At 45.4% G+C, this 19,507-nt stretch overlaps 1 protein-coding gene across 1 annotated transcript in view; it reads right to left on the bottom strand.

Moving 5' to 3' along the window:
- The window catches only part of ARHGEF17 (Rho guanine nucleotide exchange factor 17), a 1,051,814-nt gene that overhangs the window by 276,906 nt on the left and 755,401 nt on the right, over window positions 1-19,507 (bottom strand). The window contains exons 4-5 of the mRNA XM_069640110.1: window positions 12,247-12,363; window positions 6,034-6,126 (exon numbers count right to left, since the gene is read on the bottom strand). Of these exons, the coding sequence (XP_069496211.1) occupies window positions 6,034-6,126; window positions 12,247-12,363 (210 nt within the window). The remainder of the gene's footprint in view (window positions 1-6,033; window positions 6,127-12,246; window positions 12,364-19,507) is intronic.

Raw genomic sequence — 19,507 nt, 5'->3', positions numbered from 1 at the left:
GCATCGAAGTTTTCGGATGTGGTGGGTTTAATTTGTCTAGCCTTCAGTGTTTCTTTGACTATTAGGGCCACACCTCTGCCTTTGTGTGCTGGTCTATCTTGATGGAGGATGATGTACCCAGGGGGGAGGGCTTGGCATATGGCTGGTCCGGAAGCTTCATGAAGCCAGGTTTCTGTAATGGCTAGAGCATCTAGCTCTAGGTCAGAGATTAGGTCATGTATTTCTTTGGCATGGGGTTGTAAAGATCTGGCATTAATGAGAGCCAGTTGGATGTGGGAGGGTTCATGTGTGCTTGGTTTATCAGTGTTGGTATGGGGTTTAGTGGTGTTGGTTTGGTGTTTGATGTAATCAAGTTGCTGTGTGAGTGTACATGCACCAGTCCGATGTTGTCAGGTCTCCCTACTTTATTCAATTGACAAAGTAGTATTTTGCCATATTCCTTGAATCTGTCTGGTTATTTGGTTTGTGACCATTATTGTAATTCCATCTACCACAAAAGACGCTTCAATGTGCTACAGCACAATTTGTTAGTGGTGCAGATGATTCCGGTCCAGTCGACCTAGGCCAGGTCCAGGCCCCTGGATGCTTGGCTGCTCCCACCACTAGCCAGAAGGCCTCAGTGTTTTCTGTGGAGATCGGATTGCAGAGTCTCGTGTTAAGAAGATTTGGTCGACAGATCCCCCTTTGACGAAATTCCTGTCCTTTCCCCGCAGGTGCCTCGTGGATGGAAGGTGAACTGGTCGATTGTGGGAGAGTCGATGCCGGAGGACTCAAAGTGAGTCACGGATGTAAATAGACAAGCGAGTGTGGCAAAAAAGGGGGAGAGATTGTGTTGTAAATATTGTGTAAAAAGTAACATGGTTTTTTGGGAAGATTACAAAGGTAAAAAAGATACCTCGATTCCTGAAGGGAACAGAAGAGTACGCACTTAGTAATTAAGGATTCCGGCGGCAAGGCCTACAGATGAAGTGAGTATCAAACTCCAAAATGGAGTGAAACAGAGACGGGATACATTTACTAAGATAGTAAAGGAAGACGTACGCACTGAAAAGAAAAACATGTTTTGTACTCTTGTTTCCCCTTTTTGCCCACAGGGTCCAATATCAGCAAACAATGACTTTAGACAAGGCATGTGTTTAATACAGATTGTGTTTAAAATAGTTGCTATTAAATCGGTCTTGAAGGGTTTAGCGGTCATAGTCATTGGCTACAGTTGTTACAGTCTGTTATAGCAGTCCTCGCCATATCAGGTTTAGTTACTTTAGTTCTCATAATACCACTGCTAATCAGTGTACTCACTTGTTACTAGTTGGAATGCACTCCCCCTAAATCGTCGGCCTTTAGTTTTCTTCCTTCATGTTCTTCCACTTCTCATTTAGAGGTCTGTGGAAGTTGGGCTTCACTTCCCAGAATGCACCCATCTGTCGGTTTCCTCACTTCCAGCATCACTTTCGTCAATGGATCTATTTCTCCTGAACCAGAATATCAGGGCTCACCTTCAGGTTCTCCCTCTCTAGTGGACTCTAGCCGGTCTTCCATCTTTGTAACAATGGGCCACTATTACCGCCATAAAACTTCCATTCATGCTCTGGTCTCCGCTTCCTCCTCCGGACTGGCTTCATGTCTGGTCTGTGGCATGCCATGCACCGCTGCTCCTTCAGCTGCGCTTCATCACCTCTTTCAGTACAGAACACCGTTGGGATGGCAAAAGTGCTTACAGCTATAGCAGGTCAGCGCCAGCCATTTGCAAATTAATGGTGTCGAACAGCAATGAACAGTCCCACGAGTGAGCGTTGTTTCCCCTCCCCCGTCACTTCCTCAGGGTTCGCAATTGTTGCGAGATGGGCTCCTGCTTCAAGTCTAGAAGAGACTGCTTGGCATGGCACACAAACAGCTTATCAGGGGTTACCTTTAGCTCCCCAGGCTAATTGGCGCTACACAACTATACCTATAGGAGATCAACTTTCTGTGTATGAGAATGTGTATAAAGAAGCATCAGTACACATCTAGAAGACATTTAAAGCATAATGCTTCATACATAATGGACAAAAACTTAGTTTGCATCTCATGTCGAAGTAAGATTCCCAGCGCGTTATAAACGATCTCCTAGCTCCTGCAAGGTAGTTCCTGCCTATTGGGTGATGGCAGATACCCAGGTGCTTGTTTTAGCTACTGCACATTAAATCTTAGTTTTGAACCCTGCATCCCCTACACTGATATCATGAGAGCAAGATTTCAAATTTTGTGAAACTAGATCTGCATTAAAAACATGGTGTTTCAACGAGAACAACCTACCCAGTTATATAATATACAGTGGTTGGTGCAGTCCCGTGAGCGGGTGACTAACAATAGAATTCTCATAGATGGACAATAAGCCAGGTGCTGATAAGAGAAGGGTAGCACATAAACACAGGGCACAAAGAAGACAGATGGTGGGGGGAGGGAGCATCTGCAGGACGAGGTCAGCACCTTTACACAGAAGGGTTGGCAAGCCGTATGCATCAGCACAACTAAACATGCATACAAACCAGAACCTGGTTTCAATTTCAATAATAGATTTAATATATTCGTCTACAGGAGCTTAATGATTCTAAAAGAATACCCTACATTTAAGAACACGTATACAAGTTCTCCGTAAATCAAGATTTCAGTCTTAAGGCGAGTCATTTCTTTTTGCACAGGGTTGTAGATCAGAAAATCAATTCCAATTAGAGACAATTGTAAACACCATATCCTAGCTTATGAAACCACAAACCCGCCTCACGGCATGCCATTATGCAGTGTGGTGTGGATTGTATATATGTCACAAATCACATGAATCTGGTATGGCTTTATAAGAAATGACATAAGAATTGTGTTATTGGATGAAATCAAGAGCGGCCATTTCTCCACCCCGCCCCCTCCCAAGTAGAGAAATTCCCATTTCCTATTGTGCAAAGCAACCTATTTTAGAAAGAGGTTTTGTTAGGCAAGACACAGCGGAGTGGAGAAGTGGGCTAGAGCTGTGGAAAGTACTCTTGATGGGATGTGGAATTCAACTAAGTAGTCTACACAATTTGCAAAGGCCACGGCCAAGTGCCATTAATGTGCAAATCCAAATATGTTCTCTTTACTGAACTTATTTGTGTATAAACTGGAAAAGGGGAAAAAAAGAGGTCACTGTTGGGTATGAAGGGCAGCATTACTTAATATATATGAATAAACATTAATAGATGTGACACAGAGAACACATGAACCAGGAACAACGTAAGCTTCTTCCTTTATTGAAAGAAAGATAACTAACCTGAAGATCCTTCCAGGAGGTCCTGGAAACCTTTGCATGAGTTCCTGAAACAAGGTTCTACTTCTTTCACCTCTTCCAAGAAGTGGCTTGCGACCTTTAGCTCTCCAGGTGTTTTGGACTACATCTCCCGTCAACCCTAGCCAGCATAGTCAATGGTGATGGATTATGGGTGTTGAAGTTCAAAACATCTTCAGAAGCAAAAAGTGCAGACCCCTGGATGGAGGCTTTATGTCTGCCCCGTCTTCCTGATGCACTTTTTGTACTTCTTCCGAAAAATGAGCAACTCTCACAGGCTCTATCCAGCCTCTTTGTTTCTTACAGAACTAACAGATCGCGAGAGAGGTACTCTCAGGTCACTTCGTTTTGTTCCTGAAAAATTATTGGTTAGGCGACTGGCCTCAATGGCTGTGTAGTCCAAAAGGTTACAAAGTTTTCAGTGGCAGCATCAAGACCCTCTTGATTTCTTAAAGTGTGTCACGAAATGTGTGGGATGCCATAACATGGGATGGCATGCCATAACATTACCCGTCCCAAGTCTTAAAAAACAAAATGGCTGAAAAATTCTGACTTCGGCTCCACCTCTCATCTCTCATAGTGGACTACTATAATGGGTTCATGCTGCATCATACAGTAATATGATAGGTTATTTATAACGTGCGTAATACCCAGAGGTTTCTAAGCGCGTTCCCGGGGCTCAAACCTGTGGTGCTCCGTGTCGTTGCCCCTGAGCTATCCCGCCAAGACTATGCATATTTCTGTTACAGTCCAAGGCTTCCAATAAAGCAGCACTGAGCCTGACCATACATGCATGCTGACAAGTAAGTATTTCAGTTGCAGGGCTTCTGTTATGGCAGCAATGTGTTTTTTTTTTTTTGTGATGAATTCAATGTCAGTTTCCTAGTCTTGAAGTAGACCGGCACAGTGCATGTTGGTAGTTGTGGGTTTAATCTTGAGCATGCCAAGTAACTCTGGTTATTAAGGCTTCTTCCTAAAACTCTTTACTATAAACTATTCCACCCTCTGATGAACACAAACCTTCCTTCCCCAGAATTCCCTCTGCCTCACTGAGTAGACCCCTCCCCATGCAAAGTCCCATAACGCGCATGACCCAAAGAAAGCAAAGGGTTAATCACAGACCAAGCAGTGAGCTCTGTACCCCCCCCCCGCCCCCACAGCCAGACTCGCTTATTGAGGATTATGGGATGTACTTGAGGGGGGGTGGGGGGTCTACTGACTACCCACATGCTTCGGAGGAGACAGGAAGTGGGTGTTAGCAGCCACTGGCAAGGGCATGGATGGCTCTCTCATCCTGTCTTCCCGTCTTCATACACAAACTCCATCATGGAAGGGGAAACACTGAACAAGCAGAAAACTGGCAACCCTTCTGCTGAAATCAGGTTTATTTATTTTTGCGTCTATAGCGCTTCACACCGAAGCGCTTTCTAATAATTAATCAGATGGTACATAGAATGATATATGCTGACATCATTTAACGTGAAAAGAAGGAAAGCCAGAAACACTTGTCAAGTACTTGACGTTGGTTGAATTGTTCAATGGTGTATTTGGCGGTTAACAAAATGAACAGCATGAGAGCATACACGTCACAGGGTTGACAGAACCCGAGTAAGGTGCATGAGTTTAGACTAATGAGGCCATCCTATTGCCTATGCTATGCAGGCTTAGACTGTGGACAGACGCTAATATTCCTGTACTGGACATATATATATATATATATATATATATATCCCCTTACACAGCCACTCCATTAATGTTCTGGAGACCCCAAGAAGGGCGCCCCCAGAGCTCTGCAGACAGTACAGTCATGTTTCAGCCCCAGCACCCCCCCCTCAGCCCCCACAATGGTTCCAACCCAAGGCCCTGCTGATGCCAAGTTAGCAGGACGTTACGATGATGTGCTCCTGAAGTTGCCTTTGGAGGGAGGGAGAGAGGGAGGGAGGGGGCAGAGAGGAGCAGCTTGCCGCACCGAGCCATTGCAACATGGAGATCAGGGGATGGTTTCAGAGAAATTGTCGGATGGTCGAATATATTGCGATGGAGTATGTCCACAGAATAGGACATGAAATGAGCAAAAGAAATCACTGTCAACAAACATAGCTCTGTTACTGCAATTGCCAAACATGCACATACAATAAGAAGTTGTGTACGTGTAAAAAGAAATTTCTATACATGACCGCTATAAAGTACTGTGTTTGGGAAGCATCCAGTAAAAGACGATTGGCTAACCCACGGGGCCGAAATATAGCAGAGAGCATTGGTAACGAGACTGGCACAGCTCCAGTGGCCGCTCGCTTCACCACCAGTGGTCGTCCGCTTCACCGCCAGTGGTCGCCCCCTTCACCGCCAGTGGCCGCCCCCTTCACCGCCAGTGGCCGCCCCCTTCACCGCCAGTGGCCGCCCCCTTCACCGCCAGTGGCCGCCCGCTTCATCGTCAGTGGCCGCCCGCTTCACCGCCAGTGGCCGCTCGCTTCACCACTTCAGGCAGCTCGCTTCACCACTTCAGGCAGCTCGCTTCACCACTTCAGGCAGCTCGCTTCACCGCTTGAGGCTGCACGCTGCACCTCCAGCACGCAACAACAAGGAGGCACCAACCTGATGGTGCTATGAGTCAATGATGCATCCACTTCAGGCGAGAAATAAAGTGATATTTTAAAACCTCCCTCTCCATTGCAGTGCCTAGAATGAGGGAAAGTGCTATGCGAGAAGTAACATTAAGCGAGTCTCACGCCTACCTTGACGATCAGCTCATAACGAGGAATCCTCTGCACTGGCTTAATCATTAAGTCGGACAGGGCCTGCTTCTCCTTGTTCTCTCGCATGCATTGCTGGAAAGCAACAACAGCAAATTACGTACCAGTCAGCGTATGTTTCAATACCTTACAATCGCATTCAAAAGGCAGCTCAAGCAAAAGTACATAGCCCTTATATCATGAAAAAAAGTCACAGATGGAAAATAAGTTAATGTTATATTTAATGTATTTCATGAGCACCGCCTCTTTGGGATCCGAGTGTGTGTACATCCCTCCGATCAGATCCATGAGGTAAGTTGGAGCATCAAGAGGCTATTTACACTTGGTATCAGAGACCTACAGCGGCTACAGGAAACCGTACACTAGCCCACACCCTCCCATCTTTTGTTATGATCGGATCCCAGTTTGGTAGCACAGGAATGGATTGCTTCCCGAGACACCTGGCCACCATTTCAGCTCACTGGCAGGTATTGAAGGGCATTCCCTACAGACCATCAAAGCATCTTTTCTCTATCCGAAAGTACAGAATGCAGACACGAATTACCCATTAGCAGCCTGGGAAGTGGAGCCAGCCAATCAGGTGGCTTGGAAGGCGGGCTTGTACCACCTGTACAAGCCTGCATTCCAAACTCTCTGTCGGCCCGCTCTTCCCACCGCCATGCCTCCCCACCCTCCATCCTGTTATTTCTTTTTCACGTACGGAGCCGCGCTTCCTGTTCCATGGCAGCCATCTTGGATTTTAAGTATTTTCCTTTGTACAACGGGATGCACAAGGCATCCTGTTGTACAAAGGAAAATCCTTTGTTTTTAGCACCCCGGGTTACTGCTTTGGCAACACGGGGTGCTAATGGCCTTAATCCCCGTTCCAAGGGCTGGAACGGAAGTTAACAGCCTGGAGCCCTCGTTATCCGCCCTCGCGAGCTAACATACTATGTTTTTCCTTTGTTCTACGTACTGTTTCCAACATACTGTTTCCAGCTCCCCAGCCCATCCACCAGTTTGAAATAGTGTCTCTAATCACCTTTCAAAGGCTGCATTTTAAGCTTCCCTTGAGAATGGTGACATGGACAAGCCTGATATCACAGGAAGCATTAGGTGAGCTGCGAATTTCCCTACAGCATAAGGCTCTACTAGTGTTAGAGCTAAGGTTCCGCGAAATTGTGAAATTCTGTTCCGCCAGCTGCAGAAGCAAAATCTGTCAAACTTTATCTGTTTCACCATAATCTGCAGTTCTTGCACCCCTGAATATTGAAAAGAGCAGCATGAAGTTTCTCGTGCTGCTGCATGAACCCAACACAAATCAAAAAAAGAGCGGCACAAAGCTTTCTTGTGCCGCTGCACGGACCTAGCCCAAATCAAACAAAAATGTGTGTGAAGTTTCTCGTGCTGCTGCATGAACCCAACACAAATCAAAAAAAGAGCGGCACAAAGCTTTCTTGTGCCGCTGCACGGACCTAGCCCAAATCAAACAAAAATGTGTGTGAAGTTTCTCGTGCTGCTGCATGAACCCAACACAAATCAAAAAAAGAGCGGCACAAAGCTTTCTTGTGCCGCTGCACGGACCTAGCCCAAATCAAACAAAAATGTTTGTGAAGTTTCTCGTGCTGCTGCATGAACCCAACACAAATCAAAAAAAGAGCGGCACAAAGCTTTCTTGTGCCGCTGCGCGGACCTAGCCCAAATCAAACAAAAATGTGTGTGAAGTTTCTCGTGCAGCTGCACAAACCTAGCACTGTTACAAAAAACCTGCCAAGTTTGTGTCGCAACGTGAAACTAGTACGGATCTAAAATAAGCCTGTGCAAAGTTTCTTGTGTCACCATGCGAAACTAACAAAGATTGTGGAAAACCATACAAAGTTTTTCATGCCGCTGCACAAAACAACCACGGATCGAAAAAGACCCGCACAAAGTTTTGTGTGTCGCAAACCTCGAACAGATTAAACAAAAAGACCCTCACAAAGTTTCTCGTGACGCTGCGCCAACCCCTCACAAATAGAAAAACAGAGCGAAATTTCTAGTCACGCTACATAAAACCAACATAGGAATGAAACACCACGCACTGCGCAAAAATGCACAAAAGCAGTATCAAATTCCAGTGCGGATTCCCTATTTTTCGCTCACACCTAGTTAGAGCTCTTACCATCAGGTTCTATTGTGCGTTAGGTGACCTTCACCCTCAGAGACGTTTGGGTAACAATCACCAACATGAACGGTAGTCGCCTATCATATGATAGGAGCCCTCTTTTTAGGGTTCTAATACTTCATTAAGTACTTCCTCCACAACCCCAGAACCTTCTCTGTCATGCCGTCCTCACAGTAACTCTGCATCAACCACAATTCCATCTAAAAAGTTATTGGAAGCAAACCGGCACTCTGGCTACTTGCCCTCCCCAGCCCTGGCAATGAATGTTGACTTAACAGTCTAGACATTCTGAAACTGCACTGCTCATGAGAGCCACCAGTAGAATACACCTGGCTAAGTGGGATGTATGGAACACTGGATCCACTTTCAAAGCGGTGATGGTGCAACCTTTCTCCTTATGGTGTGGTGTGCGGGAACACTGGATCCACTTTCAAAGCGGTGACGGTGCAACCTTTCTCCTTATGGTGTGGTGTGCGGGAACACTGGATCCACTTTCAAAGCAGTGATGGTGCAACCTTTCTCCTTATGGTGTGGTGTGCGGGAACACTGGATCCACTTTCAAAGCAGTGATGGTGCAACCTTCCTCCTTATGGTGTGTGTGCGGGAACACTGGATCCACTTTCAAAGCGGTGATGGTGCAACCTTTCTCCTTGTGGTGTAGTGTGGGAAGTTCAAATCTTCAAAGGGGGGCATTCCAACCAACAAAAATAAGCATGCAGTACTGTGGTGTGAAGAAACTGAGTGTTGGAAGAGGGAATGCTTGGGAGGGGATGGACATGGGATTGTCCTGGCAACTAGGGGTGAGGGCGGGTAAAGATCAGTGTTGCACAAGAAGCCATTGACCTTTGGGTCATGAGGAGGAGTGGGGTGTTGTAGTGTACAAGAGATTAAATCGGGTGGTGGTGGTACCAAACACAAGGACGGAGTTAGGAAGCGTTGGGGAAAGCTAGGTGGAGACTTTTCAATGGTCCACCTTACGGAGTTAAGCGTTGGCACAGGAGATCAAAGCATAGGTGATGAGGTGTGTGAAGGTCTTTCCTATGTTACTAATTGATCGTGCATAGAGGTGGCACTGTGCCTTACATAGCTGCCAAACGGAACCCTTTGTCCACATCCTCCCCATCTCTTGACCCACAACACCATCGTCACGGGCCAAGAGGTGGGGAGGATGTACTCAGCAGGAAGTAAGGGGGAGGGCTAAATGTGATGGTAATTGATCTAGTGCATGAGACAGGCTATAGATCAGGTTTAGCTTGAGCAACCGAGGTGAGGGAAGGAGATGGAAATGCGTATAGGTGGAGCTCTGAATCAAAGGCATAGCAGGTTTCCCATGGAGGTAGCTTAGAGGACAAGCCGAACAAGAACGGAGCACAGGAAGAGGCATGGAGTTTATTGCTAGTTGTCTCCAAGATCTGCTCAAATCATGTCTTTGTTTTCCAATTCTTCTGGAATGGCAACCTTTTGGTAGATTTATGTTGCCATATACAAAAAGAAAAGGATACACTGAACACGGTCCCCAGTGAGTCATCCAATTTCTAATACACAGCTGAGGCAAGATAGCTTAGGAAGTTAAGGATTTGCCACAGTTTTTGTTGTCAACATGCAGCACATAGGTTTGATTCCTAGCAAGGCCGGCTTAGCCCATCACCCTTCTGTGGTTGATAAACTTGAGTAACATTATATTTTGTTATAACACCTAAAAGAGACAACCGAGAAGCAGGAGGAATCCGAAATTACAAGCTATACAGAAATGTATCTTTTTATAATTTCACCACTGAGGGAAAAACACAATGGCCACTTCTCTTGCCCGCAATCTCCTCATCCACCCCTCTCTTCCTTGATTCAAGTCTGGTGTCAAATAATCAAATATATTTGCTTGCCAAGACTTTGTCTAAACACTTGTAGAACAGTGGATCCCTTAAACCAGTGGGATAAAGTTACATTCATTAATCTTTCAACTAATACCCCCACCACTGCAATTTGCAGGCTCGCCTGCTTCTTGCATTGGGACAGACTCTGCTCCTCCAATCTTATTTGATGTTCCCGCCATGTCCAAACAATCGGGTTTGTCCAATGATGCTCCTTTACCACCAAATGCATCCTACGATCTGGACCATCTGGACTTGGCCCCGTCACATGCCTGTAGTTCTGCACCCCTTAATTTTAGTTAAATAAATCTCAATATATTCACCAACTGTTCCATGTAATCATTTATATTCTAATCAAGAGAGGTGATGGCTGGAAGGTTTGGAATTAATCCTAACCTCTTGCATTGCTCTGTTCAACCCGCCATAGTTCATCGCCTGCCATGCCATTAGAGAAGAGGAAAGACCATATGCAAATCAGGCTGGGTCCCACCCCAAAAGGAGCAGTCCAGCCCCAGACTACTAGGTCACATCCCTTCTGCACATAACCACAAACATCCCCTGACGTGTTTCGGCCTCGTTGGGCATCATCAGTGAGGAGTAGCTTGGGGTCTTTGGGCCCAGCAGGCTTGGGACCCACGTCTGGGCATACCCCTCCCACTCTGGGTGGCTTATGCAAAACAAAAGAGGTGATGGCTGGAAGGTTTGGAATAATATCTATTCTAAACAACAAAAAATCTCTATCAATCGCTTTTTGCAGAATACTTTTGCTTTTGTATTTCATGCTTTGATTTAGCAATTATTTCATTGAGATAATTGCTTTTGGGGTTAATAATTGCGTTTCTCTTACTTTTCATATCTCTCCATCCATTTTATTATTTTAGTACTTTTGTGTGTTGTCGAGGCTGATTGATTTTTTTTTCTGTCCCAGTAAGTCTCCCGAGCCACTCAGAAATCCACTGTATTGCAAAAATGACTTGATTTAGTGACGGGCGATGTTGACAGATTTTTTAAGAGAGGTTTTTAAGAGAGGTTTTTAAGAGAGGTTTTTTTTCTTTAAATTGGCCGGGCGGGGCAGTGCTGTACCCGGTTACCTATTATTTATTGTACCACTTCCTCTTTTGCTAATCTGTTTTAGTTATGCCTGAAAAATAATTAAAGCTATACCCCCACACCAATACTTCTACACTGATGCAAAATCATACTGATGTCACTGCCACGTTTTTCAGTCACTCAACCGTATGACAATAATAATTTGATAATTTATATAGCTCTTCATGAGAATCAATCCTGAACTGTAATCTGTGTCGCAATTATTGCTCACCCCAGGAACTGAATGTATATTTCTTGGATCCGACCGAGATATCAAATACCATCGTCCTGTACACAAGGAGAGAGTGTTGTGCTTGAGCAATTTGCCCGGCTATCCATACACATTCGCACCCGGGGAAGGGCGCTCAGCCAACCGGGTAGCTGGAACAGCAGACAAGAAAAGACCTTGATGCCCGCTGTTTCCAGCCACCCGAGGTCCTTCCCCGGTTGGCTCTGTCTTTTTTTTATTGTGGGGAGGCAACAGGGAGTCTCTCCCTGTTGCCTCCCCACTTCACCCCCTGCCCCCAAAACAAAACCCTTTTGCACCTCCTCCTTTCCTCCCCACTTACCTGCTGGACCGGAGCTTTGTGCTCCGGTCCAGGCGCTCCTACCAGTCCTTGCTTTGCTTGAGCCTACCCAGGCTCGGGATGGCGGACCGTTACTGGCCGCGGGGGTGAATGCCATATTACACAACCATGATTTCCTTTCAGAATGTTTGAAAGAGTAAAAGAACTGCCACTGATGTGACGTTCCGAGAAAATCTGCAGATGTTTGGTGGCACCCTGGTCTAAGAGCAGCAGGGGCAAGTTATCACTTGTTGAGTCTGATGATGTAGACAGGAGGCTGAGAAAATGACCCAGGTGCTGAGGGGGAAGATTAATCAATTTAAAACATCCAAGAAGTGTGTCCTTGCACCACCTGTTCTTAGCTAAGTGGTGGATCAAGGGACAGGGTAGAGTTCACCAGCGTTTCCCCTATTTAGCCTATTGGGGAGGTCAACGGATTGGGGCGGATGGAATCAAAGTTGAGGAATTTTACCGGAGAAGGAAATTCCTGATATTTGATTTACCGGGTTATCCGATGCATTAAACGTACCTCGAGAAACTTCAAGAAGGCTGGCCGGGCTTCCCTGGCGATTCTTACAGCATCTTTGGCATTGAGGAAGTTGTCGATGTACGCCGAGTAGATCTTCACCAGGATGTCTTTGGAAAACTGCAAAGGAGAAAAAAAAGAAACGATGAACCACTAGGTCTGAGCAGCAAAAACATCTCAGAAGTTAGAAATGGAACAACGGATAGCGGGCACCAAGCAGCAAAGAAATGAGTGATTCTACAAAGGGGAGAAAAAACCAACATCAACATTGAAGAATGTTACTGGAGCCACGAAGGGTCAACAGACATACTGCTGTGTTCTGGATTTCAGTTGCACAATTTGATCTGATAGCTATGCACCAAAGTGCTCGCTCTTTATAGCAGGCAAGTAATAATACACTTAAGTGAAAATAATCACAAGACCTAAAGTCTAACTGGCAAGAGACCTATTCTTTCTTCTGCATCAGAAGAGTTCTGTGCGCAGTCGTCCATGCACAGTTTATAAAGACATCCTTTTTGAAAGATTTAGAACTAAAAAAAAAAAAACATAATGCAAATTACATCTACTTGCACCTCTCTAGGGTCCAATTTAAAAGGGCATCAGGAGTCACACATAGTCCCCTTTCAAAGGTCGCCAAAGAGAAAATATCTTAAGTTTGCTTTGTAGGTTACAATGGGTGACACATTGCAGAGAGCCAACTCTCTACAGGTACTATGCTAGGTGTTTCAGGGGAGAGGGGACGTGGCAGTGAGGCTAATGCTGTGTTAAAAAGCGGGACTATAGTCATTTCACCAAATCAATGTACCTCTTCTCACCCCTCTCCAATTAACTCAAGCAGCCGCCAGAGCACTGGACACCAAAGCCACCAACATGTGTACACACAATACACATAGCTGGTGCAGGTGAACTTCCAAATAAAGCAAATACAGCTTTATCCTGGAGAGCCAAATATAACCTAAGAACATGATCTCGTTTTGCCTTAAATCACAGGCAGTAAAACCTGTGACTGGCCACACCTGCGCACCCAACCCCCATCCTGCCAAGTCCCATTGATCATGAGACCTTAACACCATTTCAAACCCCAATGACTCCAAAATGCTAGATTCCAACTAATAGGGGAGTCGTTTCATACCGGGCCCCCGGCAACATAGTTTTTCACCAACTTCCCCCTAGGATCCGACACTCAGCCATCTATTGCACCTTTGATCCATAGCAACCCACCGCCATCCATACCAACTCACTGCCATCCATGCCAACCCACTGCCATCCATTCCTTAGACACCCTTGTCTGTTACATCAGAACCCATTTTGTTGGGAAGCGGTCACAAGCACGGTAACAGATGCTTAGCAACCATCAGCGGTAACAGATGCTTAGCAACCATCAGCGGCGGCTTCCGTATAAGGCCCCGGGCAGGGGTTTAACTGAAGCAGTGACCCATCCCCAAACCATTTCCTTCACCCATTATTCTTGGTCATTGCGCTTCAGGTGAAACTACATAGTTGCCAGAATGTTCCATTCCAATCTGTAGGTGATTATCCAGTCTGGATTTTTCTTTGTATTCTGGGAATTGTAGTTCTGCTTTTACAATTATAAAACTCAGACTACAAGTCCCTGATTTCAAAGAAAAAGCCCAGACTGGATAAGCACCTACAGATTGGAATGGGCAACGTTGGCAACTATGCAAACAATGCAGTGCGTTGATGGCTGATGGATACCCTTTTCAAGCAACCCACAACTAGACTATGCTCAACTCACTAAATGTTTTCCTTGAATAAAAAAAAAAGTCCTCGGAATTTGACTAGCTGTCATGACTTTGCCTTGCCCATGAGCACAAACGAAAGTGGGAAGCAGGCATGTTCATGCATGTGCATAGGGCATTCCCATTCAGAAACGGGATGCACTTTGGAACTCTGAACATTGAAGGTGTTGTCCCTCTGCCTATTCTGGGGCGTGCACAATGCACAGAATTTTCACTCGTGACCCTTCCGTCATCTCTTTCACCACAGGTCAGTCTCGGGATGCCACAGCTGTCGCGCTTGGTTTCTACCCCCTGCCCAAGGATAAAACATTTCATGATCACAAGCCCATTAAGGGCTCATCGCAGTGAAGTGCACTCCCCGTAGCCAGGAGGGGAATGGGAACCGATGATCCACTCGTATTGGGTGAGAACTTGGACACTGTGTTCAAGAGGGCTGGGCAGAAGATCACTTGCACCGGTGCACGGTCCTCCAAAAAATCCAGTCACCTGCACATGTCTCAGAAGAGCAGAAGGCAACAGAACAAGTTGAACCTGAATAAGAAGATGACCTGCTCTACAAACAACTTTGCACTACACTGAATGTACTGTTTGCATTGCTTTCTAAAATTAATTAATAAAGCAGCGCATCCTCGATGCTATTTTGACTTGTGTGATTCTCTGCGCATCAAGCACACCGAGGTATGTGCAAACAAATGTATCCTCTGGACAATTAATAATCACCCAACAAGGTTACCAAGTCCTATGCAGTGGCGGGGACAATGTATTCAAATGAAACCCAAAGTCACCTTCATCCCTGCTCCACCCAACATTTCCATTGTCCCAACCTTCCAAGAGGACATTTGGTGTGTGTCCGCGTGTGTGTGCCCTATAATCTTCAACAGAATATTGGCACACGGTTATTCCCTCTTAGATTGAAGAAAAAAAAAACAATAAACTCAACATCAATTTGTGTATGTTGTCTGACACTGAAGCTAAGAGTTCTGACACGGGAATGGCCTTCCTGCAAGAGAGGATCTGCTAACAATCCTCGCCGTGTCACGCACCCACCCTCTGGAACTTGATCCCGGTGCCGGCTCGGAATGCCCCCACAATTCTCCAATTTCACAAATCTCTCAAAGCGTGGCTTTTTTCGACAACACCTGACCAAGGACTAATCCCAATGATATATGCCACTTAAACACGCCTGTACACGTGTTTCTAGGTGCGAAGATGCACAGACTGCAACTCGCACTACTGCAATACTGTTAAAGGGTGCCAGCCCCAAAAGCTGGCTACCCACCCCTGTACAGCGCTCCACTCTCAAGCTACGTCTGCGCTTTAAACAATAAAATAAAGGACTTCATTCTGGACCATTTAATCTACTCCTCTTCATGAAGTATCCACACCACTGCCTCCAAAACTCCTCTATGGAGTGTATTTAAAGGTGTTCACCTCTTCACTCTAACCCCACCGGTTCTCAACGAGCACCACCCAATTTGGCAGCAGAACTATTGCCAGATTTGCTGGGGTAAGCAACTCTTTCAAAAGTTTTGGCCTTCAGTTCTCAAACCATTCACTTACTCTACCTTTTCACTTCATTACTGTATACAGCTCCACATCAATGACTACCAAACACGTACCAAGGTTTTCCGACCACTGAGGCCATTATATGCAAGACATATAGATGGGTTGCGCTGAAGCCCCCTGGTCGTTCATACAACCTCAAAACCCATTTCACTCTATGCCCTAGTGTGCTCATGACATCTCCATACACTGCGCCCCTATGCCAATTAATTGATGTCCTCTGTTTCTTCATAGCCATGAGAGAATATTCTCGTATTGGACCTCCCCATGAAGACTATTTTTCTAAGGAGCCTCTTGTAGCTCCTTCTCTCTTGCTCGGAATGTGCCTTTGTGATGTGCCAGTCAGGTTGGCTGGCAGCACTGGTGTGCTCTGCGAGATCCTTGACATATGGCGATACGTTTGTTGGGGCTTTGTTGGGGCAGATGCATCACGTGCGGTGTGCAAAAATTCTGTACAAATGTCACATCATGTCAATGGATTTAAGATTGTTAATGTGCTTCTTATGCCCTTTAGCAGGGGTCAAGTCCTAAAAAATAAAGTGGGGGGACTCATCAACAAACATAATGGCATGTGACGTCACCAGAAATTAGCATATCAAGGTAGAATATGCACATTTCATTAAATTGGCTTTGCATAACAACCCAAATTGCCCAGGATGAATGGCATTTGCCTTTCATAAAATCAACACATACACAAAACTAAGAGGACATTTTCTTCCAATAGTGTTTTTGAAAACGTTAAAAGGTGTGCATGTTTTAAACTCAAGAACCAATACAAATGTTTACCCTGGGACTTGCAGTACCAAAATGGGCCATTTCACCTTTAGATGTATGTTATTTTTCATCAGGTTGTGAAGTGTCCGGCCTGCAAACCTGAAAATTGCGGTTCGTTTCCCAGAGGTCAGCTTTAATTCCTAAATTCAAAGAGGACATCCAATGTTTCTCATTTTAGCTTGGGGGCATTGAGTTCACTCTGGGGTACATTTACCAGCCCAGCAGAACTTCCCCTACATCACCAAACCACACTCTCAGCAGTTAGAAAAATAATGGCTGCGCTGTGTATGCTGAGCAAATATTCCCCAGCACCAAAACTGCGTTTTGCAGTTACAAAAATAATGGATGCGCGGCAGGCCAGAATCAGAAAAGGAGGATTCCCAAACTGCCCAAACCAATTCTGGTGATTGCCTCCGAGAAGGGGGGGGGGGGGACAGCACAGAATCCAGAAAGAAAGGGGAGCCCGAAACTCCCCAAATATCAAAATGCCAAATTTTGCTTTCAGATTCCAAAACTGTCCAAAATCCTACAGTGTCGGAGTCCAAAATAAAGAAGGTAACCGCCCAGCTGGCTCAGAATGCCCATTACCTTTGCCCATTCGATGCATGGTGTATCTTAGGATTGAAGGTTAAACTAAGTGTATTCTATTATTTTCCTATGTAATTATCACCACACTGGTGATTGCTTCCCTATATTGAAAGGTTTTCATTTTTGTTCAAAACTCAAATAAATATTTCATTACTACACAACGGGCTGGTTCATGTTCCATTGCGACACAGAGTGTACGTTAAGCAGGGTGTGAGATGGGTTGGCTGCCTTCTCAAACATTGAATCTGAATGAAACAAACTTAATTGTACGCTGCATCCCTGGCCAGTAGAAAGAGTCCTGGTCTTGAGTGTGCTGCATCTTTAAAATCCTTAACACCACTCTCTGAAAAAAGTGGGTGGACTCCATCCCCCCGCATGTACCCTCGACTTGAGCCCTGCTCTTTAAGCATTTTCCTGAGAATGGCATTCCACGGTTAAGTTAACCATCAGTGTTCTAGAAAGTCCAAAGTAGACGATAGCCAGTAATGTCAGACTCACCAATTCTATCGCTTGGCGTGACCCATCAGTTGTTCCTCTTTGTGATGCATACAAGAAAGCAGTGCAGAGTTGCCATGTTTAGTGGCACCTGGTGTTGGTTATGCAGCAATCAATTTAATGGTTTTGGTGGTGTAGCACACACTTGTATTCTTACACCAAAACAATACAAGTCTACTTCCTATATTCCTCAAAACCACCAGACCCAAGAGCCGGTTCCAAGTGATAATTCCACCGCAAAAATATTGCAATACAAAAATATCCCCATATTTATGTGGCGAAATTCACAATGCACCCTGCAGGGACACCCCCGCAGCCCCTACATCATTTTGTAATGTGCTGGGGACACCCCTGAATCCCCCGCTCCCACATAATATCCCCAATACAAATATTGCCTATGGCGAACCAAACAGCCATATTTACGGAGATATTTTTGTTGGGGATATTAATATCCGATACCCAAGAGCCCTCATGCCACAAGCCTTCCACATTCCATATATCCACACACACACATACAGTGTAAGCCACATTCTACACTACAGCAAGGTTATGCTATGGCAAGACTTTCAGCACGGAACATCTTAAAATCTGATCACAACCGATTTAAGTTGCCATGACACAAGGTCCTCTGCATTTCCACTTGGATGTGGTTTACTGTAATGGTAGTTGGACCCACATTCATCATCCTGAACCAACACTTGGAAACATTACATTGTGCCCCGCCCTGGTGATCCCTTGCCAACACAGTTCTTAGCCCTGTACTACCTTGATGGTCAACTGCAGTTTGTTCCTGGAAGCTCTCAAGTGGGGATTTTGGTTTAGGGAGAAATGTCGACACCTTTCCTGGAGCCTCAATGCTCACAGACTGATAAACCGAGGTAGGCGAGTGGTGCCAAAAAGGGGGTACCTGTAACTCAGGAGGAACCCCACCGAATGGATTAAACACTGCTTGATAGATGTTCTTGGTAGAGAACATGGAGTGATGGTGAAGAGCTGGTGTCAGCACAGAGTGTGGCGAGCACAAACAAGGGTTTCCTGGGAAGCAGCAAGCTGCCCGGGGATCAAAAGATAGAAGAAGGCTATGGTGTCAGCAGACAGAGCACACAAAAGGGAAAAAGGTGGGAGACCGAAAAAACAAGGGTCAGCAATCCAAGGCTATGCAAGGACTGGAAACAATCTAACAGTAAACCATCACTAGAATCCTGGAACGTTGTGACCCATTGATTGATTTACAGAGCTCCCTTTTACTCTGGGATAGTGCACTGCATTCTCCCATTGCATGAAACTGCTGTAAAGCAAAGATTCAATGTGCCTTGTTCTGAAGTAGTGCGGGCGGACATGATCAGAGTAGAATCCACCTGTGCTATGTAGACCATGCAGCTCTACTTTGCTTCCGTACGGGGGCTGCTACAAATCAGGGCCAGATCTGAAATGGCACTCGGCTAAAGGCTGGAGATGCTGGTGTACAGAGGTGGTTTGATAGGATCCATGTGATTGCTGCACTTTTTTTACTTCAAGCCCCTCCATCCACATCCCCCATGCCTAATACCCCTATCCCACTTACCATCTATATTTGCGAGAAAAAGTGCTAACATTTGATGAAATAAACTCTACATTTGCGGGTTCGCAGTGATGGGATTCAACATTTTCGTCCTATCCTGTTTGATGCGTAGGTCTGCACAGCAGGAACGAGATGCCAGAGTTAGCCTATATACTATTTCTATACCAGGCTCTTTGCTGGTACACCATCAATGCGACATTCCTTGGTGAAACATAGCACTGAGCCACAAGACCAGTCATCTGGCCTTCTTGATGATTTAATGCACAGTTTCCCCTTCTATAGACACAGGTGGTTAGCGGATGAATCCATAGGGAGAAGTTGGGAAATGGTCTAAGAGACTGATGACTGATGCCCTTGACCTTGACTGGCAACATTTCTCATTACAAGTGCTGGCACTTGGCTCCATCAAAGTTAAAAATCCAACAATATAGGGAGTGGTGTATTGTGTTGTAATGAGATCATAATTATATTTGAGAGGGAAGTTGCTTGAATTTTTAAGATATTCATGCAATGTTGCTAAGCA

Source organism: Ambystoma mexicanum, chromosome 7q, assembly GCF_040938575.1.
Source record: "Ambystoma mexicanum isolate Mex_15411 chromosome 7q, UKY_AmexF1_1, whole genome shotgun sequence".
Lineage (NCBI taxonomy): Eukaryota > Metazoa > Chordata > Amphibia > Caudata > Ambystomatidae > Ambystoma > Ambystoma mexicanum.
This window is presented reverse-complemented; position numbering and strand designations above follow the sequence as displayed.